Here is a 25,842-nt window from a genome sequence, read left to right as displayed (position 1 = left end):
AGGCATAGTGTTACCTTTTAGAATAATTCTGCTTCATTTCTATTGTGCCCACGTTTCTGTCACGATGGCAGTGTTGCTGTTTGTCTCTTTCCCTTCTCCGTGTCCTCTGATGACAAGTTATAGTGTTATCCTTTATCTTGTATTCTCCAACAGGCATGAGGGGGAATAAAATTACAGTTCCTGTGTTCCATACCGTATTTCAAAGATACATATTTATGGTTGGCATATTAGAGGGAGTTATTTTTTTCTTACTGAAAATCTGTATCTTAAAAGCATCAATGCATTAGTGCTCCCTTGTGTATGCTGAATATTGAATGTCTATTCCTTATACAGTTTCAAATGTCACAGACATAGGTTTCTTTCCAATGGATGTTTGATTTTTATTGCAGTTGAAGGGTTTTTTGCCGTTTCTTTTTTTTTTTTTTCATTCCACCTACTCCCATGTCAGATACATCCTAGGCAGGCTTAGGCTTCTTGCAGCTCCTGGTACATGCCAGGTGCAGAAGTGATCATTGCTGCTGCAGCATGCTTCCAGGGTGCTTTGCTCTTGGAGACTTGGGCTTATGAGCAGGTGATGGAGAGGAATGGATCCTGCCCTGAGCTATTGACAATCATAGAATCGCAGAATGGTTTGGATTGGAAGGGACCTTAAAGATCATCTTGTTACCGAAAATTATAAGTAAGAAAACTCTCCAAACCAAATGATAGTTTAGAAAGCTGACAGTGGTATATTGCAACACTGGGTGCACAGGGCATATTTCCTCCTAACGTGCACACCAAGTGACTTGAGGGCACACATTATATACAATAGAGTACTTGGCATATTCATAGTACATTACATATTCATTTTCATTTACACAGAGGATTGGTTACAAGTTTCTTGCTTCTAATGCAAATTAGTATGCATCCTCAGACAGCGCTAAAGTTTTTTAACTAACTACACATGCTCCCCAAATGGGGTTTTGCTCTCTTTTGCGGGGGAGCTATTTGAGTTGGAGGTCGCGATTTCTCGCTATGAGAATTACCTTTGTCCTGTTTACTAATTCTCTGTGTATTGTGACACCTTATCTGCTTGTCTCTTCATTTGGCCAGAACTTTCTCACTTGGAGATAATATATATTATTGTATATTTCTGCATAATATAGATAATGGTGTTCTTTTCACTATCTGTTCTTTGTTTCCCAAGGTTGACTCCCTTGATTAGAAGTCCTTTCATTCATCAATTTTGACGACTTTAGAGGGTCAGCTTGATGTGCACGGATTTGTTTAACATATAGTTAAACACTAAATCCAAGTTTGATAATTCCAGAGTTTAGGCAACAGTCTAGTCCCAACCCCCCTGCCCTGGGCAGGGACGCCTTCCACTAGACCAGGCTGCTCAAAGCCCCATCCAGCCTGGCCTTGAGCACTGCCAGGGATGGGGCCTCTACAGCTTCTCTGGGCAACCTTTTCCACTGTGTCACCACCCTTACGGTAAAGAATTTCTTCCTAATATCTAATATAAAACTACCCTCTTTCAGTTTAAAGAGTTTTATCTCAAGATTGAAAAGCCAGTGGAAGACAGGGAAACAACAACAGGCCTTTGTCTAGTTTTCTGTGTAAATAATTGAGAAGTTCTTCTAGGGATTTGCTGAAATCTGAAGACTTGATGCCTGTAGCACTAGCAGCAATATGCATACAAATGTATATTTAAAGAATATATAGTATTTTGTAGAACAATTTAAAAACAGAATTCTAATTTAAAAAAACCACATTCATAGTCCTAAAGAGGCAATTCTTTGGAATTCAGAGGGGAATTCAAAGGATGGAAAAGTATTCAGGCCTAAATTCTGATCATATGAGTCAGGGTTATAAACACGTGTGAGTCCATTAAACCTGCAATTATTCATGGAAAGTTTATCTGGGTTGCAGATTGGCTGTGCTAGGAATGTAGCAGCACCAGAACTGAACTGTTGTAGAGCTGATTATGGTCTGGCAGGGCTTATGAGCTGCAGTGCTGTGGGAACATGGATATGCCACACTCGGGATCAGGTGCAGAAGCAGTTTAACTGCCTTTCTTGGCACAGAAACTGACCTAATAAACACTTTGAACCCAAGCTGGCTCTGCACAGACCCATCTTGGGAGCCTTCGGTGGCATGTTTGCTCAATCAGAAGTGCTTACACGTGTGATGTGCAGAAAAGCCGGTGGCTGTACAAATGGCCAGAGGGATTATTGATTTGGGCAGAGTTCCACTTTGTTGAGGTCTGGACAGGCCCTGCAGAATCCTTCAGGTATCTGAGCCCTGCATCCTGTCAGAGGAGGGATCAGTCACCTCAGGGCTGGTGCCACCTGAACACTAGCTTGGCTTTGGTGTGGTACTAATACCAGAAGCCCTGGAGACTGTGCTAGAGAGAAGAGTGATGTGTGGAGCCAGCCTGGGTCCAGTGGGCTAAGATGGAGAGCCTAGCAAACCTCTCACTGCCTAAATTGCCTGTGTACAGTTACACTCCCTGGAGTGCCCCATAGTGTCTGTTGTTGTTGGTTGGTTTTGTTTCTGTTACCCAGCCTAGCCGATGAACACCTTGTTATCCTGAATAGTGGTGGTGCGACCCTGTGGATATGCCTGAAGCTGGTACAGGAGGTGGTCTGGGGAAGGATACATTTTGCAGCCAGTTTTAGGGATAGCACAGCCATTTCTGTTTCTTCTCTTTCTAGTTCCTCAGAAAATTGTAGTTCAAAGGCTTTGAAAATGGCATTTCATTCTCCAGGGTGTTTTCTGTTTGGTGCAATAGTATGTTATCTCTAATTAAAACACTGGCCAACTGTTTCGTGGTTTCTTATGTATTTGTGTTTACTGTTAACTTGTGATGAATGTCTTCATTTGAAGATATTTTTTTCCCCACTTGCATTTAAAGTAACATTCAACTCTCTGTTTCAAATTAGCTCTTGGAAGATTCCACACAGAAATAGTTTGAGGCCTGTGTGCATGCTGCTTCTCCTTCCCGCTTCCATACACATTTCCCCATTAACTCCATGTCTGCTGTTTCAAAACAGAGTTTCAATGCAAAGAAGCCAAAAAACAATTAACAGAAAGCGCTTAACTGAATTGAAAGATCCCTCAGTGCTGGGTTTCGTGCCACAGTGGGTGTGTATGCTTTATCTGGTGTGTGTGCTGCTTTGAAGTGACATGTCAAACAGGGAGTGAACACTCCAATGACATTACCTGCTGCAACCCCCAGTGCTGCTGCTGTGTTTGCAGCCATTCGTGTTGCTGCTGATGCATACAGCAAAAGGGAAAAAAAAGAGCACTGGCATAGCACACTTCTTGTCTTTGTTTCAAGAAGCCATTTAAATGTAGTTTCAATCCAAATCTGTTGGAACTGAGCCTCGTTCTTACTTTTATGTACATATATTTTAACAGGAGTTGTGATCCTGTGAGGTAATGATCATTAGCTTTCACAGCAGTCCATGGGACCACAGCTGCAAGTTTAAGCAAAGCCAAGTTAACAGGGAAAGATAAATTTGGCTGTGGAACTTGGCAAGCCTTTTGTTTGTTTTTTATCTGACAGCAATCAGTTAAAATGTTGTTTTTGACATGTGAACGTAATGCCTGATAATTGTCTGCAGCATCAGCGATTGCTTCTGAACAGGGACAGTTAATTACCATAAATGAAGACCAGTTGTTCTGCACCGAAGTCCAAAATAAAAGGGATAATCTTTCTAATACAGCAGGAAAGACTTATTTAAATTTTTTTGCAGTTCATTTTTAAAAATCAAATAAAATACATCAAGAACATGAAAAAGAAACATAGTCTGTATTTCAGTTAGAAATAGACTTCTGTAGGCATCTAGTAAGTATTGCATGTCATGCAGGGAAAAAAATGCTTTTTTCTTCTGCTGATAATGTTACAGTCAGTATTGCAGTTTATGCTTTTCCAGGTAAGGTATTGTCAAATTTTTTTAATTTAATATTGTCATAAAATATTTCTCTATTTTAATAAGTTTTAACTTCAAAGAGAAAATTAAAAATAGGATCATTGTACTATTTTAAGTGAAAACACAATCAAGGGAGAGGAAGGTGTTTGAAACTGGTTGAATCTGGCTTACAGGAACAATACAGCCTTAAACTAAGGAGGGCAGGTTTAGATTAATTGTAAAGAAAAGCTTCCAAGCAGTAAGAACAATTTGAGAAAGGAACAGCTTCAATGCATTGCTTAGACTCTGGTAATAGAAATGGGTGCACACAAAAAGTGGATAAATCCAAAAATCAAAACCTCATAACTCTGGAATTTTCTTCCTTGCTTTGCTCTGTGGGGCAATTGACCTGTTCCAGGATTGTGCAGTGGAAGAGGGCCATCCTGGCTCTATTTCGTAGGGGTGGAGAATGTATAGTCATACCTCAGGACTGGATTTCAGAACATGGTGCCTAACAGCGTTGCTGTCTGTCTTGTGACGTTATTACATCCTGCCCAGAAATTTATAACAGCCCATGGGAATGATCTGGAAGCTGAAATGTGTGGCATGGCACAAGGACAAGTAAATCTTCAATGCATCTTGCAGCGCTTGGTGGAGTGCCAGCCATGGTGTAGCAGCACATTCTTGTCATCAGTCTTCAGCTACGTGGAAGCTGTGTGGCCTGTGGGTTTAAGTAAGGGTAACAGGTTTCCATGGCTTAGTTACAGGGAGCAGGAATGAAGAGGTGGCGGAGCAGACCTGGTGTGCAGCTGCAGGTAGCAGTAAGGACCATCAGTTTGGCACTGTTGAGAGGCAGAGTGCATGTTTGCTATAGGCAGCGTTCAGCGAGGGCAGAGTGAAGGTTATGTGGATATACATTTAACTTGTTGTCAGAGGTGTGAATTTTGCTAAGCATAAGGGAATACAAAGGCATAAGATACATTCTCCTTAATGCCATCTTGATCTTGTCTTGTCTGTTCTATAAAAACTACTAAAGTTTTTACAACCAACTAGGATTTGCTTCTCCTGTTCTGGCTTCTCTCTGCTCCTGCCTGCTCCTACTGCATGCACTCCCATACCACAGACTGTTTTTGCTGTGCAGCCAGAACTGTGCGCTGCGCCAGGCCCTGTGCCCCGCTCTCTCCTCGTCTGCCTCTATCCCTCCTTCCCTGTTTTTTTCTCCACCACCTTGGTCTTGCCAATCCCTTGATGCAGCTAGTTGGATGACCCTCCCAAGCTGGCCGCCTCCCCCTTGGTCAATGCAACTCTCTGCATTACATAGCTATGAATTGTAGTTTTTTATTTTTGATTTCCAGAGGTTTATATCTGGCTGAATGTCAGGGACGCCACCCATCCTGAGTCAGAGGACAAGGGAGAGGAATTGATGCTCTTTTTGTGTGGTAATCCCACATCACTTTGAGTCATGTAGGATTCAGATAAAGGAGCAGGCACTGCTTCAATCTTGAACCTTAAATACAAACCTAGCTGAACAACACAGCTTAGTTTTGATTGTGTGGTTTAATACTGCTTTCTTGAATGGGTTACTGGGAAAAGTTGGGCTATGGGTTTGCCTTAAAGTCACACTGTGATTTACTACTTGTATAAAAAAAGTTAGTAAAATCTGTAAATCTTAAATTGTTTTGGGGACTAGGGGAAGGTCGTACTTTGGGATCACTGTTTTAAGGTGTCTTGAATTTGGATTGCTAGCTCTGCCATAAATCCCAAAGTGACATGTTAAATTTAATGAAAAAAAAAAACAACTCAGCATGTGGATGTTGGAGTACTTTGAAAGAATATTTGAACAGAATGAAGCTCTCAACTTTGTCTATAGTAAAGCTGTCATTCAACCATATCGTAATCTCATTAGGGTGAGGGGTCTTGAAAGTGCTGAGTGCAGACTTCCCTGATGCTGGTTGGCACATTTAGGCATGTATGTAGTACAACAGCATGAAAAGCAATTTAATGCCTCGTGTGATTTGTGATTCACGGGTTGATGGCTGCTAATACATTGTGGTGATCTACAAATTAAAGTTTGGCTTGTTAGGTTCAACGTGGGCAGGGCATTTAATTTTCTTGCATTAAATAGGATTGGGGCCAAAGGCAGAAGAGAAGTTGTGGGGTTTATCACTATAAAAGAGTTGTGATTCGTGATCTGAAACCTGAGGCTAGTGAAGAGATACACCAGAGCTAAATGGTTGAAAAAAAGGGGGACTGGCTGGGAATGGGGGGGTGGAAAAGATACAATTCAGCTATGAGAGAAAAAGACAAAACTAAAGTGTTACAGTCTGAATTACTCTACAGCATGTAAAATTCATTTTTCTGATGATGATTATATTCTCCTTTAGATTTCTGAGTGAAGATGAATTTAGCAGAGATTTGTGATAATGCCAAAAAAGGAAGAGAATATGCACTCCTTGGGAATTATGACTCTTCTATGGTATATTACCAGGGTGTCATCCAGCAAATCGAGAGACATTGCCAATCGATCAGAGATCCAGCACTTAAGGGCAAATGGCAACAGGTAGGGTGAAATAAGGTTGCCTTTATTCTATTAATTGATATTTGCAAAACACACTATACTTCCCAAACCTTTTAAGATGTAGAGCATGTATATTTCAATTGTTTGCAACATTTCTTTTACAATATTTTGTTGATATTTATGGCAAAATATTTTTGTGGTGTATTCAAAAGGAATTCTTTTGTTCTAATTGAATCAATTTTTTATTGTTTTCACTTAGGGTGATTGGCTAATCCCTGGTTTGTTTGTGTGTGATTGTATACTTTGGAAAGCTGTTTTGCTGAGGACTTCCTTTTGCTGTTCTATCTTTTGACCATCTAACGTCCAGTAAACTAAGATGTGAGTGGATGGGTTAGCATCACTAGAATGGTTGTCTGAGTAGCAAACTATAATGCTACAGTGTGCAAATTTGGATCAGGTTTCTAAAATTCCAAGTAATACTCTTCTCAGTCTTGCACACATGCATCTCCCTACTAAACAGAGTACTGCTGAAGCCAAGGAAGTAATCTGCAGGTGAAGTGTAACAATCCTTATTTAGCACTTCCAGTATTTGAGTCTTCCTTACATTTTGTGGTCCCATTTTTCATTGTGCAAAATGTGTTCCATAAAAAAAATAAAATAACTGGAGGATAAACATACAAAGCTGTATTCCAGAATAAAGCATTCATGTTGCATAAATATTATGTTTCGAAAGAAGAACATAACTCACATAAAAGATGTAATTTTGCAGTAAGTAGCTGAAGAGATGGTTTCAAGAAGAGTTTTTCTGAATACAGTATGTTTAAATGATGTCAGTTAAAAACAGAAGCAAATTTTTCCCTTTTATTGTAGCAGGTGCTTTGGATATGGTTTTGTGCTTGAAATCTGGCACTAACAGAGTATTTTGTGTACTGATAGTTACAACACTGTTAGCAATCATTTTGTAATGCAGTACTGTTCATAGGTATTTATCATAGAACAGCAGAAGTGCCTAGCTTTTCTGATGATGTGATAAACTGAATGTTGTATAGGAGATGGTCAAGTATTTGTACTCAAGCTTTTCCCACGCCAGGGCACGCTGATACAAGGTATTCATGCCCCATGTGTGACCTTAGGTCCTGCCAAACTTGTAGCTGACGTGAAGGTAGATCATAGGCTTTCCTTGTTCTGCAGCTGCATCACTGCATTGTCTTCACTTCTAGTATTTAGTGTTTCCTCTGGTGACATTGATTCTTCCATTAACCTTTTAACAGCTCTTACGTTATGAAGGTTACTTCAAGTCTCATGATGTCGTGTGTTGTTTGAACTGCTTCAGAGAAGCCTGTGCACCACAGAATGCATGCTATGCTTTGGAGACAAGCCTCAAGTAAAAAAGGACCATTGACACAGTTTCCAGGATTATTCCCTGGGGAGGGCAGCTGGCTCCTTAGCAGAGGATCTGAAGTTGGCATCGTCTCAGAAATTATCCCTTTTAGGTAAAAACAGAATGGCCCCTGACTGTGTCCCATAAATGCTTTAGAGAACTGTCCCCAGAAAGATCAGCAGCAGGTGGGGTAGCGTCTGTCACGCTGTGCGCTCATGTTAATTCTGAAACTTCCCAGCACAGTGGTGGCAGATGAGCTTTGTCAGAATATTGCTTTGCTGTTACTGGTGTCAGTCTTGGCTCAGGGACAAACACCAAAAAGCCAGAAGCGTGATTAAAAAACCGAGAAGTGCTTCATACACAGGGTGTTTGCCTTCTCATTCATTTATGGGACTACCCATAGCACTGGGAACTAAATGATACAGCTGTGAGAGCAAACGATATAGCCCTGGAACCACTAGCTTTTCCATACCTCCACCTGAATTGTTTGGTGAGACCTATAGAAGTAGATTTGCTTTCTTACCGACTCTTGATATATAATTGTTGTACTTTCTCACTCTATGAGACAGACTAAGAGGGAGTCTGATGATCTGGATGTTAGCACTACTTTCCAACTCCAACAGCAGCTACATCCAACCTGTCAGTCACTTTCAGTAGCTGTCTGACAGACAGCCTGTTCTGAAAAAAAATAAACTGAAAGTTGGATCACAAGAAACACTCATTCACAATATTAAAATAATATTTAGATTTTCCTTTAGATCATTGTCATGAAAGAATTATGACATACATATTGTGTAAGTTTAGCAACATTCAGGTCTAACCCACTCGGTACCAGTGATATGCAGAAGCAAAAGACTCCCATACCTATATGCTTCTTGCAAGTGGCACAAGAAGCAAAGCAACTCTTAGGTTAAGGGAATGAATGTAGTTGATTTTCACTTGAAATTGTGTCTCCTCTGGCATATGGAACTAGCCTATTCCTTAGGTTCTTCAGGTTCTCCCTTCTCTGAGGAAGGTATCACCAGTACCTTTTGGAGGTGGGTTCAGCAATCTCTAGCAGAAACTGGGCAGGTAGAGCTTTTACTGTTGGGAGTGGTGTGCATATAGATAAGTGCTTGAAGAAGAAGATTGTTACTTAAGTCAGTTTGTTTCTGAGATGTACTCTCTGCATTCACATTCACAATCTTGAACCTCTTGAAGAGTTCCTGGGACGCCAATGCTGAGGGGATATGGCAGTATGAAGCATGCCCTTCCTTTCTGTACTTTTGTGCACAGTACACAAACAGGATGTTTGTCCTATGGATACTTCTGAGGCAGTGAACTCAGTTTCAGGTGTTTGTGTACATGTTCCTTCATAAAATAGGAACACTCACATGAGTAACATCGCAAAGAATAGTTACAGCCATGGCTCTGGAGCTGACCAACTCATACCTGTTTTATGAACCATTGTTCTCCCTATCTGGTCACTCCTCTACAGTGGATGCTCCATCATGAAGAGGTACCTCATGCTAGGTGGATTTGTTTTGTTGCCTTGTGTACAACACAAGGTTTTTCCAGCAATTTATTGAGCAATGCAGAGCAGAGGTGAACCAGAAGTAGTTGGGATTTTAGGTTAGACTCCCAAACACTCTTGATCTACCTCTCTTTGTGTAGGTGTCATTGTTTTCAAATTTCTACAGGTTGGTCTGGACAGAATCATATTCTGTGCATGTATTTGATGGCTTGCATTTCATATCACACAGACAACTTCAGCTTTGCAACTGAGCACCCTGATTTCAAGGGTTCTGTGCGCTTGGTGCTGATAGTTAGGAGGAGGAATGTGAACATGTGTCATCTGCTCCTTTGGGAGCAACTGGCTCAGTTCCACTTGACGCAATACTGCTTCTAGGACTTGAAACTCAGCACTGATGAGGTGAGAGGGATTGTGTTACTAGTCTGGCACAACCTGCAGAATTTCAAAAGGGCAAAAGATGCATCCTAGAGGGTCCACCGAAGCAGTGGTGTGACCTCCTCTGACACTTTGGAAAATTCGTTGTCATCAATCATCTGATAATTAGCTTGGCTTGCGGATATCAAAAGTGACCTGCTCTTGAGACCCTTACTTGTTTTGCATTCAGGGAGTGCCCAGCTTGCTCTTGGGTGGCTGAGTGTTATCCTCACTCCTAGGCTCTGAGCTCATTTGAAAAAGTTCCTTCTTTGTTGTGCTTTGAGGTTTGGCTGACATGTAGGCATATTCATCCATGTAAATGCAGGCTGGGACTGGAAAGGTTCAAAATCTGAAGCAACTCATCTCTTTTTCTACTTAACAACAATAAAAGGTAGGTTTACTCTTATGACTGCTACTGTGAACTTTACTTATGTTGACATTCCCCCTGTTTTATTCTGAGAGAGTTTCTTGGCCGTTGCAGTCTTTTTGCTAGACAGCTGGCTTGTAGGAAAGAGCTGCTTCAGTGACAGTTCAGCAGCTGCAGAATGACAGCAGAGCGTGCCCCCGGGAGACAGTACTGGCTTACAACAAGGCCAGTGGCTGTCGAGCAAAACCTGCTGCATGTTACAACTGTGTGCTCTGTGTTGCACAATATCTGAGAGCACAAGAGCTTCAGTCGGAGTTGAGACAGGAGTTCAACGATTCTCAGAAAGCTCAGAGCAGCCAGCAAGGCACCATGGTCACCGGAGCAGGTGATTAAGTGCACTGTATTCTTGCATAAAGGCTAAAGGATGACTTTTACTTTTTCTAAAAATTTTAAACAGGTATCAGTCGATCTCTGCTTATGTTGCTTTTTGCTTCGTCCCTGTTTTATTAACACTTTGTAGGTTACTTCATGAGTAATTAAGGAATATGCTGCAGGTAGCTCATGAAGAACTGTGGTTACAGGAACTATACTTAGACTGCATGGGATCAGATTGGGTTACAGGGCATCTGTTTTGGGTATGGTTTAGGGAATCATTATTTTCACTTTTTGAAAATGGAGCTTGTTGAATAACTAATAGTAGTTGGAACTTGTTGAATAACTAATACTAGTTGCAGGCAGTAATTTCAATGTTGGAAAACACTTTTACAGAAACTTGATTGGTTTTATTCCTGCATGATATATTAAAAAAAACCCTCACACATTTATATTTACAAAGGTACAAATACCCATGCTTATTGCTATGGGAAGTTGTGTAGGAGTATAAGTTCTGGTGTAGCAAATGAAAGCTGGTGATGCCAAAGGTGCAATGGTTGCTGGATTGTGAAATACAAAGGAACTCCCTGTCATGCGTTTTGGCACTAAGAGTGAACTCAGTTCTTGGTTACTGTGTTTTAAGCCCCTATGGTAGGATGTGTTTTCTGATTCATTACTGTAAATCCTTAGGGCTAGAATGTCAAAACAAAGATGTGGGACCACCCCTTGGACTGAAAGGCTTTTTATCAGGCTTTCCAACATCGCGCAGTGCCCATGATGCTGCTTCTGTGGACGAGGTGATGTGGCAGGTAGGGGTGGCTGGTATACCAGCATGGCTCAGGGGAAAAGGCAGTTTCACATGGTAGCTGAACCCAGTTAACATCCTGCTGTGCCCAGAGAGGCCAAGCTCTTCCCCATCTAGTCTCCCCTGCAGCTGCACCAGCTTTTCTCCCTCCGCTGCACCCTGCTATTCTTTGTCTTGGGGTTCACCTGATCACAGAGTAGCAAGGTAGTGCAGCTTGCTAACCCATCAAAAGTGTCCTTTAGTTCTTTTTACCCTCCTAGACTAATTTTATGCCATTTTATCAAGCTGGCTTACTGTATTGAGATGCCAGAATTGAATCCAGAAGAGCAGAGGCAGAGTGTGGTTGGGTAGAAGTGAGGAGAAGCAAGATCTTTCTATTTGGCAATGATGAGCTGCTAATTCAGCCTATGCTATCTGCTGAAACTGCTTAAATATGAATAACCTAAAAGCTTTCTTAAGGTTCTCTGCAACCTGAGCTGGGCCCCAGTGAGGGCTCTGGCACCCAGGGAAAGTGTGTGATGGGGGGGCAGAAAGACTGGGTGAGTCCAGTGATTTTCCTGTTTGCAGCCTTCTGAGGTGGCTTCAGAGTAGCACTGATCACTCAAAGATGCTGCTCAGTCACCTCTGTAATTATACCACAGCCCTTCTTGGCTCGCATCTGCGTTGTTTCTCAACTGCAAGAAACTCTTTCTGCACCTGTTTCATCTTACTTGGTTTCTTTAAGGCCTCTAGGAATTTATCAGCTGGTTTTCCTTTGTGGTCCTGTTGTTTGAGTACATAGAGGGGTTGTTGTTGGTTGGTTTGCCGGGTACTGACTAAGCAGTAAGGGGTTGTTTTTCAGGTCGGGCTCAGGTCTGGCTAAGAGATGGCCAGCAGCTGTTTGTCTCTTTCAGCTTCCAAGTCATCTAAGGCTCACTATATCACAATCCTCCTTGCTGGTCCAGAGAGCTGAATGACAGCACTCTGGTCCTCAGTGCTAGCAAATTGCTTTCCACCAATTTTTTCACATGTGTTGGAAGGCTGGTAGGAGGAATCTTGTCTGTATTCCTGGAGCACTGGAGTAGGAAGTGGCTGTCTCTCATGGAGCAGTGCCCTGGAGGATTTATGTTGTATCATTCCTTTGTACCTCACAGCAGCTGTTCAGCTGGATTTATTTTTGGACAGGAGGGATTCATGTTAGACAGTTTGAAGTAACCAAGTTAGTAGTCAATCACATTTGTAACTCAGCTGGAAGTTCTTGCATGGGGGATGTGTTTGCTGATTGTGCGATGAGAAAGCAGACAGCAAAGCAGGGCAGGAGCAATCCTGTCTGAGCTGGATACCCTATGTCTTTGGAAAGCAGAGCTATCCCATCTGCAAGAAGGCTGCTTTGCCCTGTGAAATAATCAAGTTTTTCCTATACCTAAGGCTCCTTTTGTACAGATGCATGTAGAGCTTCTGGTGAAGTAAATGCAGTATTGCAAGAACCGTGCAGGGCCTTGGAGATTTACCCTTCGCTTTGCCTCTATCCCTACTGGTATCTTGCTGACAACAGTGACGTATATTCTTCTTCTTAAGCAAGGTTTCAAAGCAGAGAAGAATTTCTTTGTGCTGCTGAACTCTCCTGATTTGTCCTTGTAGTGGGAAAATTCCCCAGAGCAGAATGATACATTGCTGGGGGATGTACCTGGTAGTACTTTAGGAGAACTGTAGCTTCCAGAAAGAGGTGATGTGTGTTCGTTACAGCGTACTGTTGATTTGATCATTCATTCTTTTATATACCTTACCCACCAAACAGTTATGTCAGATAGTGCTTTCAGTCTTGAAGTTGCCCCACCAAAATTGAGGGGTTGCTGTTGCTGTTTTGAATATGTGGAGTGGGGTGGGTAGGGAAAGATGCCATTCTGAGAGGGGAAATGAGAGTGTGAGAGACAAATGAGATGAGCAGGTGAAAGTCAGGCTGGAAGAGGCATGCTTCTGAAAGTGTGCTGACAAGACACAGCACTCTGTGTGTGCTCAGTGCGATTCATTTCCAGACACACAGGGAGACAGGAAGATTTCAGGCTAGTGGCCACATCTTTTCACCAGTAAGCACCATTCAGAAGAACAGTCATAAGGTGTGATGCTGTGTACTGCTAGTTTCCTGATTTGCTGCTGTTATAACCTCAGCAGACAGGCTGGATTTGCTGACCTCCATACTCTTGATCCTCTTGATTACTCAGAATCTGCACAGTAAAGAGAGTCTGGATTTCAGGCTGAATTGTTGACATCTGTTGATGCTGTCCTCAGTTGCCTTCCTGGGCCACAAAGTGAAGTTTGGTTGAAGCCTTCCCAGGCAGTATTTTTCCCAGCTCTTTTTCACATGGACACATGACATGAACACAGCTGGGTGCCTGGTATCTTTCCTTGGCTTTCTTGTAAGCTGACTTCAGATCCTGGCTTTTGATTCAGCCTTGCAGTGTCTTGTTAGTTGTAGCCTTCACTCAGTAGTGTGCCTAGTGGCAGCCTGCAAATATCCTGACTGTAGTGTTTCTTCATGAGAGCTTTTAGAGCCTATGTGCCTTTCCAGTGGGTGGAAAGGTTCAGGATGTCCCTAGCTCCATCTGCAAGCTTGTAACAGGCAAGATTCACACTGGCCTAAGGTAATCCTAGCTGCAGAGTGCCGATACTGATTTAGTGGCATGCACAGCAATGCATTAATTAGTTTCAGCTGTGCACCAACACCAACCCTCAAGCAAGTAAAAACCAACATAAGCATGGAGGTTGATCCACAGGATGGAAGGCATCACTGAGTGATAGGTGATGACCAGATGACTGGTAAGATGCAATACAAGTGCACTCAGGTGAATCCTAGCACATCGTAAGCTAATGCACTGAAAGCTTGTGCTTCTAAGAAGAATGTATAATGCAGTTTTTTGCTGCTGGTGTGTACTAAGAACCAGTGACCTTAGCATACAAAACTTGAGCTTTTAACAAGCCATATCACTTAAAATTTAGCAAATTTCTACACAGGTTTTGTTTTTCCTAGGCTTCATGGAATAAAATTGAAATGACAAGTATCAAATGAATACTCTTGAAATTATTGCAGTAGTTCTAATTCCCTGACTAGTGGCAGTAGAAACCTGAAGTATAAAATTCAGCTGCATAATTCTGCAACCTGTTCTGAGACATAATTTCCTCTCATTTTTATTTTACTTAGTGTACTTATCATTTGAACTTACGCTATATGGTGTTAAGGTTCCCAATTTCTGTTCTTATCTTTGCAATCCATGAAAGATTGACTTGTGCTTAGGTGACATTGCCCCTCACAAAGCTAATTTTGTAATATTATATTTTAATTATTTAGCCAGTTTTATAATTAGGACCTTGGAAACCGTGATCAGATAAGTTCTTTTATGCCAAAATAGTAGCAAATATGTTAAAAGATCTGCCAACAGCACCCTTACTAGACAAAAGTATGTGTGCATATATGTCAATATGCACAGGTAAATCAGCATCAGCCCATGTTATGGAAGAGTGATCCCTCTGTCTGGTCATGACACTGACAAGCAGGAAGATGAACTCTACAGAGATTCAGTTATTTATGCTGTTAAAGACCTATTGTCAGCCTGATACATCTGGGGTTTGTGAAAGGAAAGGCGCTTGGGAGTCCCTGCTTTTGAGGGCAGTGTATGTTTTGAGTTAGTTTTATGATTTTTTAAAAAAAAAGTTTGAATGGTAACAATTTTTAAATAATGTATGCATTTCTCAAGGTCCAACAAGAGTTAATTGAAGAATATGAGCAAGTTAAGAGCATTGTCTCCACTTTAGAGAGTTTTAAAATGGACGGACCTGCAGATACCCCTGTATCCTGTCAAGATGAGCCTTTTAGAGATCCTGCTGTTTGGCCCCCTCCTGTTCCAGCTGAACACAGGTAAAGAGAGGCTTAAGCAGAGTGGGTGGAATAAAGTTAGGTTGCCATAATTTTATGTTCTTTTTGAATGCATTTGTAACAGGAAAATCACATTTCATTTACCCCTTAGTCATTTGTAATAAAGAATTAATACATTGGGGAAAAAAGTAATTAAACAACAGTCACATTTATTGCTGAAGTTCTAAAGAAAGTCACTCCTCCACTCTTGTAGGAGTGACTTGCTAAGTGCCTGGAACTAGAGTCTGCTGGAGAAGTAAGTGGGCTTTTGGTGACAGTTGCCTTTCTCATGTGTAGGGAGAAAATTTTTCCATTTCAGTTTATTTATGCAGTTAAATTCAGTGGTGGCTGAGGAGTCAGTAAGAAGCAAGAACCAAAGGATCCTGAAAGGACATGGTGTTAGAAATCACTCCCTAGCTACAGATAACATGACCTGTGTTTAATCCATTGCTTAGGTTTATTGCTGAACACGTTCTGTTACACATGGTGTTTCTCTTCTATAACCATCTTTAAGGTAATCTTAGTTAGCTAATAGTTTCCTCAAAATAGATGCTTCTGCATTTTCTGAAATCCCTATTTTCACCCCAACAGAGCCTGACACAGGTTGCTGACAACAACAAATCTGATTTAAAAACAATTGCAACCTTTATCACGCCAACATTTTTCTAATATTATAATACCAAAGAATTTTAGTGTTTGTACTCACATAAGCAAAGGAATAAAGTAAAATGAGAGATCTTGGTTAACAGAAAGAAATGCTGAGTTTATTTGTAAATTTATGTGCTTTATGATTATCAAACAAATGGATCTTCACTTTTCAAAAAACTGTAAGAATGTAAGTGTAAAATAACATTAACAGTGATTACTTTTTTGAATGGTAGAAATTATTATCAGAATTTTTCTATTAATATTATGTGAAGTGCAAGACGTATTTATTCTTGTATCTTTCATAGAGGTAAAGCCCCAATAGTTTATCCCCTCTTTTAAGCTGAAATTTAAATTTTGTGCAAATAAGTAAGGAAAATTAGCTGCTATTCTATGCTGTTAAGTTTGATGAAAATGTATACAAGGCAAAGTGTAGCAGTTTTATCCAGCAGTGTGTTTAAGTATGTACTCTTTTTTAAGCCATATTCCTGGAAACTGTTTTTGGAGTTAGCAAAGTTTGAATTACTCAAAGCAAGAATGAATAGGAGAACTAATAGGGGACACTAATTAAAGCTAGGTGACATTCTTGGCCATTTATTTTAGTTCTATATTACAACTCCAACCCCTAGAGCAAAATGACTATGACATCTCATTGTAAAACCAAATTCTTTCTCCTCGTGCCACTGCTGAGTTCTCAGACATTGTGGGTGATGCACACAAGTATAGGTGGTTGCAGTTTGGCTCTGTTTGCTTTTGCTTTCTATACAGTTTTAATGTTTTGACATTTTAACACAGGGAATGAAGTCAGAGGAAGGAGGATTGTGTTAAAATTCTCCCTCCTCTGTTTTGGGACCTAGCAAAGCTATTAGCCAGCTTTTTTCTTGTTGTTGTTGTTGGTTGGGTTTTTTTTGTTTGTTTTTAACCAGGGATGTCATCTAGTTGTGTATGTAGCACCTGTGTATATGAATGCAGCCTAATACAGTCTCCTGGTTTTGAGTCAGAAGGAATTTGAAGACTTTTACTTAATTATTTCCTCTTCCGTTACGTGTCTATTGATTTGTTGTAAGATTGGTTAGGAGTACTGATTTAACAGTATTGTTAATTTTCTCTTTTTCCACTGTTGTAATGTTTTTTTCCCATTTGTATTTTTTTCTTTTTGAGTGTCAGACAGAACCAGAAGTATGTTGTTGGGTTTGCAGATACAGAGAGACAAGAATTAGGGGCTTCTCAGCTTTTGTAATAATGCACTAAGGAAATTAATGAAATTGTAGAATCCTTCCTTCTTAATGTTGCTCTTTTTTTACTGTTTTTAGCATATTTTTGTTGTGTTTGCTTGTTGTTAGGGCTCCACCTCAGATAAAACGTTCCAACCGAGATGTAAAACCTTTGAGGAAAGAATCACCAGGACTGCAGCCCCGTGGGCCTGTGGGAAGAGCACACGCAGTACCCAAGGGTGAAAAGGCTGCAGGCAGCCGCGAAAGGGAATCTAGAGCTAGAGGAAGAGATGACAAGGTAAGAAGTGGGAAAGAATGTGGTGGGGAGGAGTTATGGTGCAGTCGGTGGCAAAGGGAAGCATTCTTAGTTTTAGTTATTTAATCCAGGTAATAATAAAAAGCCACAATAATCCTGTGCAAGAAAACTTCGTGCTTTCCTCTTGCCTCATGGACAAAGCATGTATCATGGGGATATTTAATAATAAGGACACCAAATTGTGGAAAGTTCTGTATTTTTGCTCTGTCTTGATTTGATATTTTGGGGATGGGGAGGAAGCATGGTAGCCTGTTGATGGGGGGTGGTGGTGTTACTATCTCAGTTAGACCATGGACTTGACTGTGATCTGTCAGTGTTAGTCAGGCTCACCTCCTTCTTCCTCACCTCTTTTTTTTAAAAAAAAAGAAAAAAAGGAATCCAAGTTTTTTGTAAAGACTTCCATGTAAAAATTGCAAAGTGAGACCAGTGCCCTTCTCTACACTTTAAGCATTATGGAGTTCCACAGTACCATTGCCTCTGCCATGCAATAGTAAAATTTGGGTGTGCCTAGAAGTCTAGGACAGTTCTGTAAATGCATTGATGCTAGATAAGTCTGTGCCAGATTATCTGAAGTTAGATATTTAAAAACTACATGAGAGAAACGTAGTAAAAGCAAACTTGTAGCAGCTTTCCTTTTCTTCAGTTTTATTATAATGTTTAGGAAGATACTTCTTGGAAAGGCTTTGTTTTGAAATAAAAAGTATGACATAAATCAGAATAAATTGGGGATTCTTTCCTGTGAAGACCCATGAAAAAGAAGCAGTGCTGAAGTGAAGGAAAAGGAGAAACAGTGAATCGGTATCAAGTAGTGTTGTTAAAGTCAGGACTGTTTTGTGGCTGAAAAATTACCTGCATGCAAATTGTTGTTTCTGAGACACTTGCAGTTTTAAATGTAACTGTGGAGTCAGTGAGAGGAACCCAAGGGATCTGTGGTATAAATGATAAAAGTCAAGATTGTACTGAAGCAGCTTTACTTTCTCAAGAGACAGATAGGAGAAACCCTTTCCTATGGGGCACACAGTATTATACAGATCAGGATAGATGAATAAGAAAATATTTAGGCCAGTTTTTTTCCAAATTAATTTGGTTAGTCCCTTCATGGCCTTTCTATTACAGGTTACTTCTTCACAGCACAGAAAGAGCTCAAAGATACGCTTTTTCTATCATGAATTGCTTTTCTGATACACAGGAAAAGTATTAAGTAATTTCAGCCCTTATTACTATCAGTAGTTAGGACCAGGCACATTTTCAGCAGTGCTACCAAGTGACAGCACAGATCAAGCATTGTAGAAATCTCTCTACCCGGGATCAATAAGATTTAAAATAACAAGTGTGCATCCTGCAAGTGATAAAAAGCTCGTGAAGATTTGTGAAATTATTTACAGTCCTGCCAGCTACATGGGGAATTGGAGTTGTGGTGTGTGACAGGTTCACCAGATGTGCTTGTGTAAGGCAGCGTTTAAAGTCTTAGCTCTAATGAGGGCGAACTCAGCTCTTGAAGCTTTCTGCTGACGAGCATTATAGAGCTTTACTATAGGGAGCCCAAACAACATGACTTGTACAATACTTGTCTCTGGGAATAATGTGATTAGCAGCACTATTGCTGTGAGGTGGAGGAAGTGTCATGGTGGTGTTCTATTTAATATGGTACATTTTAAACACTATGATCTGAATAAATTGGTCACTAGGTGGCAGGAGGAAAATATGTCTACTCTTCAAAAAAATACCAATACGCGTGCTCTTATCTTCCCCTTTGTCTAGCTACTTGGTCGTTATTTTATTTTCTTTGTCTGGGGTATGTATGCAAAAATCAACCCAGGTCACAAATTCTCATGTGTTATATGAGGATTCTTGTAAGGGATCCATGATTTTCCTTTGAAGAAAATTTTGAATGAAAGAGGAAGCAGCCAGGCGTGGGAAGTGAAAGAAGTTAATGCAACTTTCCGTATTTTACACACAGGCATGAAAGTGGGTTTAACTTCCCTTTCAGTTTTATCCTTTCTTAGATTGCAAGCGCTTATGTTCTTCAATTTCTGAATTTAAAGCTGCAAGAAGCTTACCTCTGTTGTCCTACTATGTTGAACCAAAGAGGTTCGGTGACTCCTCATGTTCTATTAAAAACAATAGGGCAAACCTGAAGCTTCACGCTAAGAACCACTTTCCTTGTAGTAAATGTTTCAGCTCTGTAGTTCTTGGGTTTGGGTACTTGGCTAAGATTGCTTAGAACATGTAATGAACTTGGATGACTTACCTATTTCTTAAGATGTTGATTGCAGTGTAATAGGTTGTATGCTGTCCTGGCTATAATATCACAGTGCATATTTTTGTGTGATATTTTTTCAAGGTAAATACAAATATAGTATGTATGTTTTAGAAGTGTTTTGCCTCACTTGAGGCAAATGCCTTCTTTCACTGTTTCTTCTCCCCAGAACATATCATAGAATCACAGACAGTAACCATCTTGGGACAAGGTGTTTTAACGTGACTATGCCTGTAAAATGACCTTTTGTAGTGCTATATAAAATAATTTTGAACTGCAGCCCACCGGATAGTGTTTATCCACTAAACCCTTGTATTTATGTGTTTCTTTTTTAAAAATAGTGCTTTCAAGTGTTTCTTCCTTCTTAGTTCCACTGGAAATTATTAGTCTTGTTCTCAGGCTATCTTCTGCTGGATTATTGCCTAGAATTCTAGCTTCTGTTCAATAGTTCAGCTTAAAGAGGCAGCATGCATGCTACCTGTATGTCTTTTAGAAATTGCATAATACCATATCTAAGCACTAGATTTTTAGGAGTATTCTTTAGATTATTTTAGATTGTCAGTGGATGAGGACAGTAAATACTGTGAAGGATATGAAATAGCCAAGGGCTTTGCTTCCATATCTGTGAATTGCATATTAAAATTAATGAAGATATGACTTAAAAAAAATAATTTTTTTTGCTTGATTATTCCGATGTGCATCATCAGATGTGAGGTGAGGTAGTTGCATTAGGTGGAAGCACAGACCTCCATGCACTGGGACCAGAAGGCTGCATAATCTCCATCTGAGAATGCTGAAAGAATGAGTAGGTGAAATTGCAGGGTTGGGAGCAGAGATTTCCAGTAAAATTTATTGAGTCAGTCTGCTGTTGTCTCATGTGAATGGTAAGTTGGGTTGACCACGCCTCTATTTAGAAGGGGAAAGGAAAAGAGATCCAGGCAACAAGATGTTAATTTTATCTAAACAGTGTGCAGGGTTTTACAACAAATTTAGAATGGATAGAATCATAGAATCATGCAATCATTTAGATTGGAAAAGACTGTTAAGATCATCAAGTCCAACCATTAACCTAGAACTGGCAAGTCCACCACTAAACCATGTCCCTAAGCATGACATCTACGCGTTTTTTAAATGCCTTCAGGGATGGTGATTCCACCACCTCTCTGGGCAGCCTGTTCTAATGCTTGACAACCCTTTTGGTGAAGAAATTTTTCCCAATATCCAATCTAAACCTCCCCTGGTGAAGCTTGAGGCTGTAAGTTAAATTTAAAGTTAAATGAAAAGTTAAAGACTTAGGACGGAAGGCGGAATAAAGTGAAATAGTTTTTCTTAAGCAAAGATGTTGCCTTTGCCAGCACTTTCTTTAATGTCTTAGAGAAATAAATTAATCTACCTGGATGCCACATGGAAGGAATTACTTAATCTAGTGATTGTGTGGTGTAGAAGAATTGTAGAGTGGGGAGGAATTAGGCAATAAGGGGAATGTAAACAAGTGGTGCTGAAAGAAAAAGTATCAGTCAACTGGCAAATCATTTATGGATTTCCTCCAGACTAGAGATTGACTCTAGTTTTACATTTAAATTAATGACCCTGGCACAAAAAAAGAGGCATGTGCTAATTAAATTTGCTGATGACACCAAATTGGGGAGCACCATCACCAGAAGAGGCGAATGACGCTGTTGTAAAGGAAGAATTGGATGACTCTATGCTGAAATCATGGAAATGGAATCATGTTCAGCAGTGCAGAGCTGTAGGCTGTGCATACTTGGATGGTACAAGAATTTCTGCTAAAAGCTGGGAGCTCAGCAGTGGAGGAGAAGAAAGATTTGGACAGACCAGCAGAAATCGGATCAGGCTGAACTTTCATTGGGCACAGCACCTTTTCCTGGAAGTGATGGGAAGGACTGGCTGCTGGAACAAGGCACAGCCAGGGGCTACCTTTGGCTCTGGCAGCAAGGAGCAGAGAGTGCATCTGGCAGGTTTTGGTGTTTGTGTGTAGTGAGAAGAGCCTGCAGGAAAGCAAGATGTCTTCAGGACCCAGTTCTGGTCATGGCAGCCACCAGAGTTATCCTGTGTGATTGATCTGTCTGAGGTTGAGTGTGAGGTGGCAGTATGATATAGCCATGGAAATGAGTGTAAATGAAACCCCAGGCCCAGTTTATTGAGGTGCTACCAACAGAGAGAAGAGATACCCATGCCTTTATAGGAGGCCCTGGTGAAACAGCAGCTGGAGTATTTTGCATGCGTTTCTACAACCATGCTCAAGAGAGATGTGTTAATATTTAGAAGGGAGAAAAAAATGGGTTGCTAGAGTGAACGGGTAACTGTGTTCAGCTTGTGTTCCAAGAGAGTAACTTAGTTTGGGAAACGAAGGCAGAGTACATGCACGCTGCGGGTACATCAGGGTGGTGGATGCATCAATGAAACAACTGCTGAAACTAAATGCATGAACTTAGTACAAGAGTAGAAGTACATTCATTTTGGAAATAAGGTTTTTGTTCCAGTGGGTTAGTGCAGGTCTGGCAGCTCTTCCTGGTGGAAAGCCCTGCAGATTTCTAAATATGTCGAAGTCAGAACTTGGCTGAGGAGAAGGTTTACATGATGGGATTGCCCAGGGCACTGAATAGAAGCAGCCTTTTGCAGTCCTGTATACTTCTCTCTGTTGGCATACCTTCTTAGAGAGAAACCATCACAGCACTTTATTTAAAGCTGTTTTGGGAAAGTAGTACCACAAGAAGACATGAGGGTATGACTGAAAAATTATGCTTATTCCTGCTTGCCTGGACTCAGGTGGCATTTTTTAAAATTATTTTTTCAAGTTTCTACTCACTTACCTGCTGACTGAGGATTGCATGTTGGACCACCGTTAATAATCTTATTACATGTGAAAACTGCAAATACTTTAAATCTTGCTTTAATTCTGCAATCGGGAAAAAAAATTGAAACATTCAGTGTCACTAAAATGCTAGCCCTGGTGATGCTGAAAGCACATCTCCCAGTTGGCCGCCCTTCTCCTTCTCTTTGTTGGCAAGCCGTGCCGCAGGGCAGGAAAAATACCCGTCCCAGGAAAAATGTCCCAGGAAAAGCAGTATCCCAGGGGCAGGCAGCCGGGTCTGGGCTCGGCCCCGCAGGCAGCCGGCGAGGAGCCGGCCGGGACCGGGACCGGGGCCGGGGCCACCCCGCGGCTGAGGCGCCGCTGCCGGTGGGGCCGCCCCGCCGTGCTGCCGGCCCCCTCCTTGCCGCCGGGCCTTTCTCTCCCCTTTTAGTTCTGCTTTTTTACGCTTCTCTGAGCAGCGTCACAGCCGGGCCCCGTGTCGCCCGCATTGCCAGATTGTTGTGTTCACCGCCTGGATGAGGCACAGCAAACGCGCTGGGCGCGGATCTGCCGGGCGGGCTCGGGAGCCGGGGCCGGAGCTGCTGCCTCAGCCTCCTCCACAGTGTGCTGCAGCGATCTGCTCTGCCTTCTCCTGCTTTTTAAAGCCTGCCTTAGCTCTGTTTCACCCAGAAAATAGAAACCCTCCGATTTGTTTTGAGATGTGTGGAGAAATTCTGGCACTAAGAAAACTGGTCCATTGCAGAGAGATAGGAGAGAAGTGTGTAACAAAGACAGAAAGCGAATACCTTTCGTTTAATTGTCTCTCTTTTTTTTTTTTTTTTTTTTCCTTCCCTCCTTCTTTTTTTCTGGTTACATTTGGATTCCATTTTCTCGCTCCTGAAATCCTCCAAACTCTACAGGGCTTTTTTTTCTGTTTCCTTTTTATGCCAGACCGTTACATTTTTGACACCAGCTTTTTGTCTAAACACAACTTGCAGCTTCATTTCCATTGCGAAAAACTGATTGGCGAGTACTACACAACACAGAGGTTGGAAGCAAGAAATAAAAATAGTGGGAAGATAAACTGTGCTCCCTTGTTGGCAAACGGCAACTGGGAGGGGTGTAATTGCTACCTTTTTCTTTTTCTACTGCAAGGTTATTTGTGTGTCTCCAGCTGCCTCTCAGCCTAGGCTGCTTTTGTCCAGCCAGCTGGGATTCTTTAACTGCTGCTGATAGTGTTTAGAAGCTGAGTTAAGAGTCCTAAAGTAGCTCCCCACACACCCTCCTCCTTTAAAACAGCGCAGCTGCTTTTCAGGCACTGCTGAAGACTGTCGTTGAGCTGGGAGGGGAAGCGGTTTCCTTCTGAAGTGGGAGAGGAGGAGCATGAGCCCTGATGCTTTGAAGGGAAAATATTACTTCACCCCCATAAGCTTAACGGCACTGTGGAAGTATTAACCAGAAAGTCTGGGCCATCTGGGGCACAGGCAGCCTGTGGCTTGGTTGCTGAACAAGCATTGGCATGCTGCAGAAATTACTGAAGATCAAAGGAGCCTGATTGACTTGGGAGCTTCTTTAGGACTTTTGGTGCAGCCTTTAAATAAATATGACCTTTTAAAAGCATGTTAACTGTTTATGGAGCTGGCCTGTGAATGAGAGGAGGGAAACAGTGTGCAGCTGAAGCAAGGAGAAATTGTTGGGCAGGAAACCTTTAATTAAACAAGAAGAGAGAACCTTGGCTTTCCCCCATCAAAGGCAATGTTTTGTGTTCCTTTTCCGTGATGATGGGGTGCCAGTTGTTTAGCTCTGGCAGGTAGTGTGGCAGGTGCAGCATCTTCAAAATATGCTTTGGATGCTCTGGTCTTCAGCTAGGAGTTAATGTACAATTAAGTTGTGACCAGCAGCCTGCTTTGTGAGGCTGTTCCTGCATTCATGCCTTCAGCTGACCAGGAAGTGTGTCAGTTTCTAAAGAGTGGTTTAGCACTATTAAGAGAGTCTGGTTTGCTGCTTTAAAACCAGCCACCCACCCACCCGCGGTGATACATAAGGAACTTGGATGGGGGTTTATCACTCTGAGCTGCATCTATGAAGGAAGCATGGTGCTGTTGAGGTAGAAGCAACCACAAGTGTTTGGGGACTCTTTGTGGCGTGTAGAGTGTGGGCATGTTGGTTTTGCTGGCCATCATGGTGCTGAGATAGCTGTGTTAAAGCTTGATACCTTTGGGTGGCTTCTACAGAGCTGAACTAGACAATTTTGCTATGTATTGCTAGTAAAGGATATGTTGACAGAATAATGTCCTTATGAGACTGTATGACTTTTACTTCTAGGGAAAGAAAATACCCCAGGAAGTCAGTGATGGGGAAATTCCAAAATTTGATGGAGCTGGTTACAACAAAGACATGGTCGAAACTCTCGAAAGGGACATTGTATCAAGGAATCCAAGCATACATTGGTATGAGGATTTTCTCAACTGAAATGTTTTTGCTAGTGTGGAGAAGAAGAGAAATTATCCTTCTTCTAACTCTGAAAATGAGAGTCATCATAATCTTCTACAGATAGGCAAAACAAGGTCTTTTTGTTTTAACTGTTTATTAATTTGGTTACAGTTAAGCTTTTGTTGCTAACTGATATTATGCGCAGTACATCTGTTACAGGTACTGCTGAAATGAAAGTACACACCAGAGAGCTTTAAAGATACTGCTTTGGTGTTCACATGTACAAAACAATTCTTAATTAAGCAGCTCTGGGTAACTTGAGTTGAAAATCTTTTTTTCCCTACGTTCCAAAAGTGGATTCAATTTTAGGTCACAGGATTATAAGGGTGCTTTCATGAGGCATATACTGACATGCTAAAAGAGATGGTACTAAGTGAAAAGCTTTTCTGTTTTTCTTGTATAAAAACAGAAGAAATATTTTTGTACAGCAATCTTATACAAGTTTCTTCATCTTGCACAGGGATGACATAGCAGATTTGGAAGAAGCCAAGAAATTATTAAGAGAAGCTGTCGTTCTTCCAATGTGGATGCCTGATTTTTTCAAAGGGATCAGAAGACCTTGGAAGGTGAGAATTTATTTGGTGTTAGTAAATGGCAAGTTGTAGTTATGTATGTATGCTGCTGCAGTGTGTGTGGGTGCCTGTTGCAGGAGGCCAAAAAGGCAAATGGGAAAAATCAGGAATTTGTTGATGAAATCCTCTCAAAATGATTCATGTAAAATGCACTGAAAGAAACAGCTGGAAGTGTGTGTGGGCTTTACAGTAAATAATAATTCTTTTGTATTTACTTAGTCATAGCTTGTTGACATTATAATACTTTTTATATGTCAGCCTGTACATGTAAGCAAGCATATAGGGTATATTGACAGAAGCAGAAATGCTCAATAGACAGCTCATATTGATATGAGACATATGAGTGATCATGGTGGTCACTCCTCAACACTT

General features: G+C 41.2%; 1 protein-coding gene across 8 annotated transcripts in view; it reads left to right on the top strand.

Moving 5' to 3' along the window:
* The window catches only part of KATNAL1 (katanin catalytic subunit A1 like 1), a 41,170-nt gene that overhangs the window by 4,494 nt on the left and 10,834 nt on the right, over positions 1-25,842 (top strand). For 3 of the 8 annotated variants that reach the window (XM_080376441.1, XM_080376439.1, XM_080376440.1), the window contains exons 2-6: positions 6,281-6,456; positions 14,998-15,158; positions 17,144-17,312; positions 24,731-24,855; positions 25,359-25,464. In XM_080376441.1, the coding sequence (XP_080232567.1) occupies positions 6,295-6,456; positions 14,998-15,158; positions 17,144-17,312; positions 24,731-24,855; positions 25,359-25,464 (723 nt within the window). In that variant the 5' untranslated portion in view covers positions 6,281-6,294. Of the gene's footprint in view, positions 1-6,280; positions 6,457-7,685; positions 7,908-11,151; positions 11,271-14,997; positions 15,159-17,143; positions 17,313-24,730; positions 24,856-25,358; positions 25,465-25,842 lie in introns of those variants that run through there. The other 5 variants (XM_080376445.1, XM_080376443.1, XM_080376444.1 and 2 more) reach the window with 3 other exon arrangements.

Source organism: Falco punctatus, assembly GCF_963210335.1.
Source record: "Falco punctatus genome assembly, chromosome: 2".
In the NCBI taxonomy this organism is placed as follows: domain Eukaryota; kingdom Metazoa; phylum Chordata; class Aves; order Falconiformes; family Falconidae; genus Falco; species Falco punctatus.
This window is presented reverse-complemented; position numbering and strand designations above follow the sequence as displayed.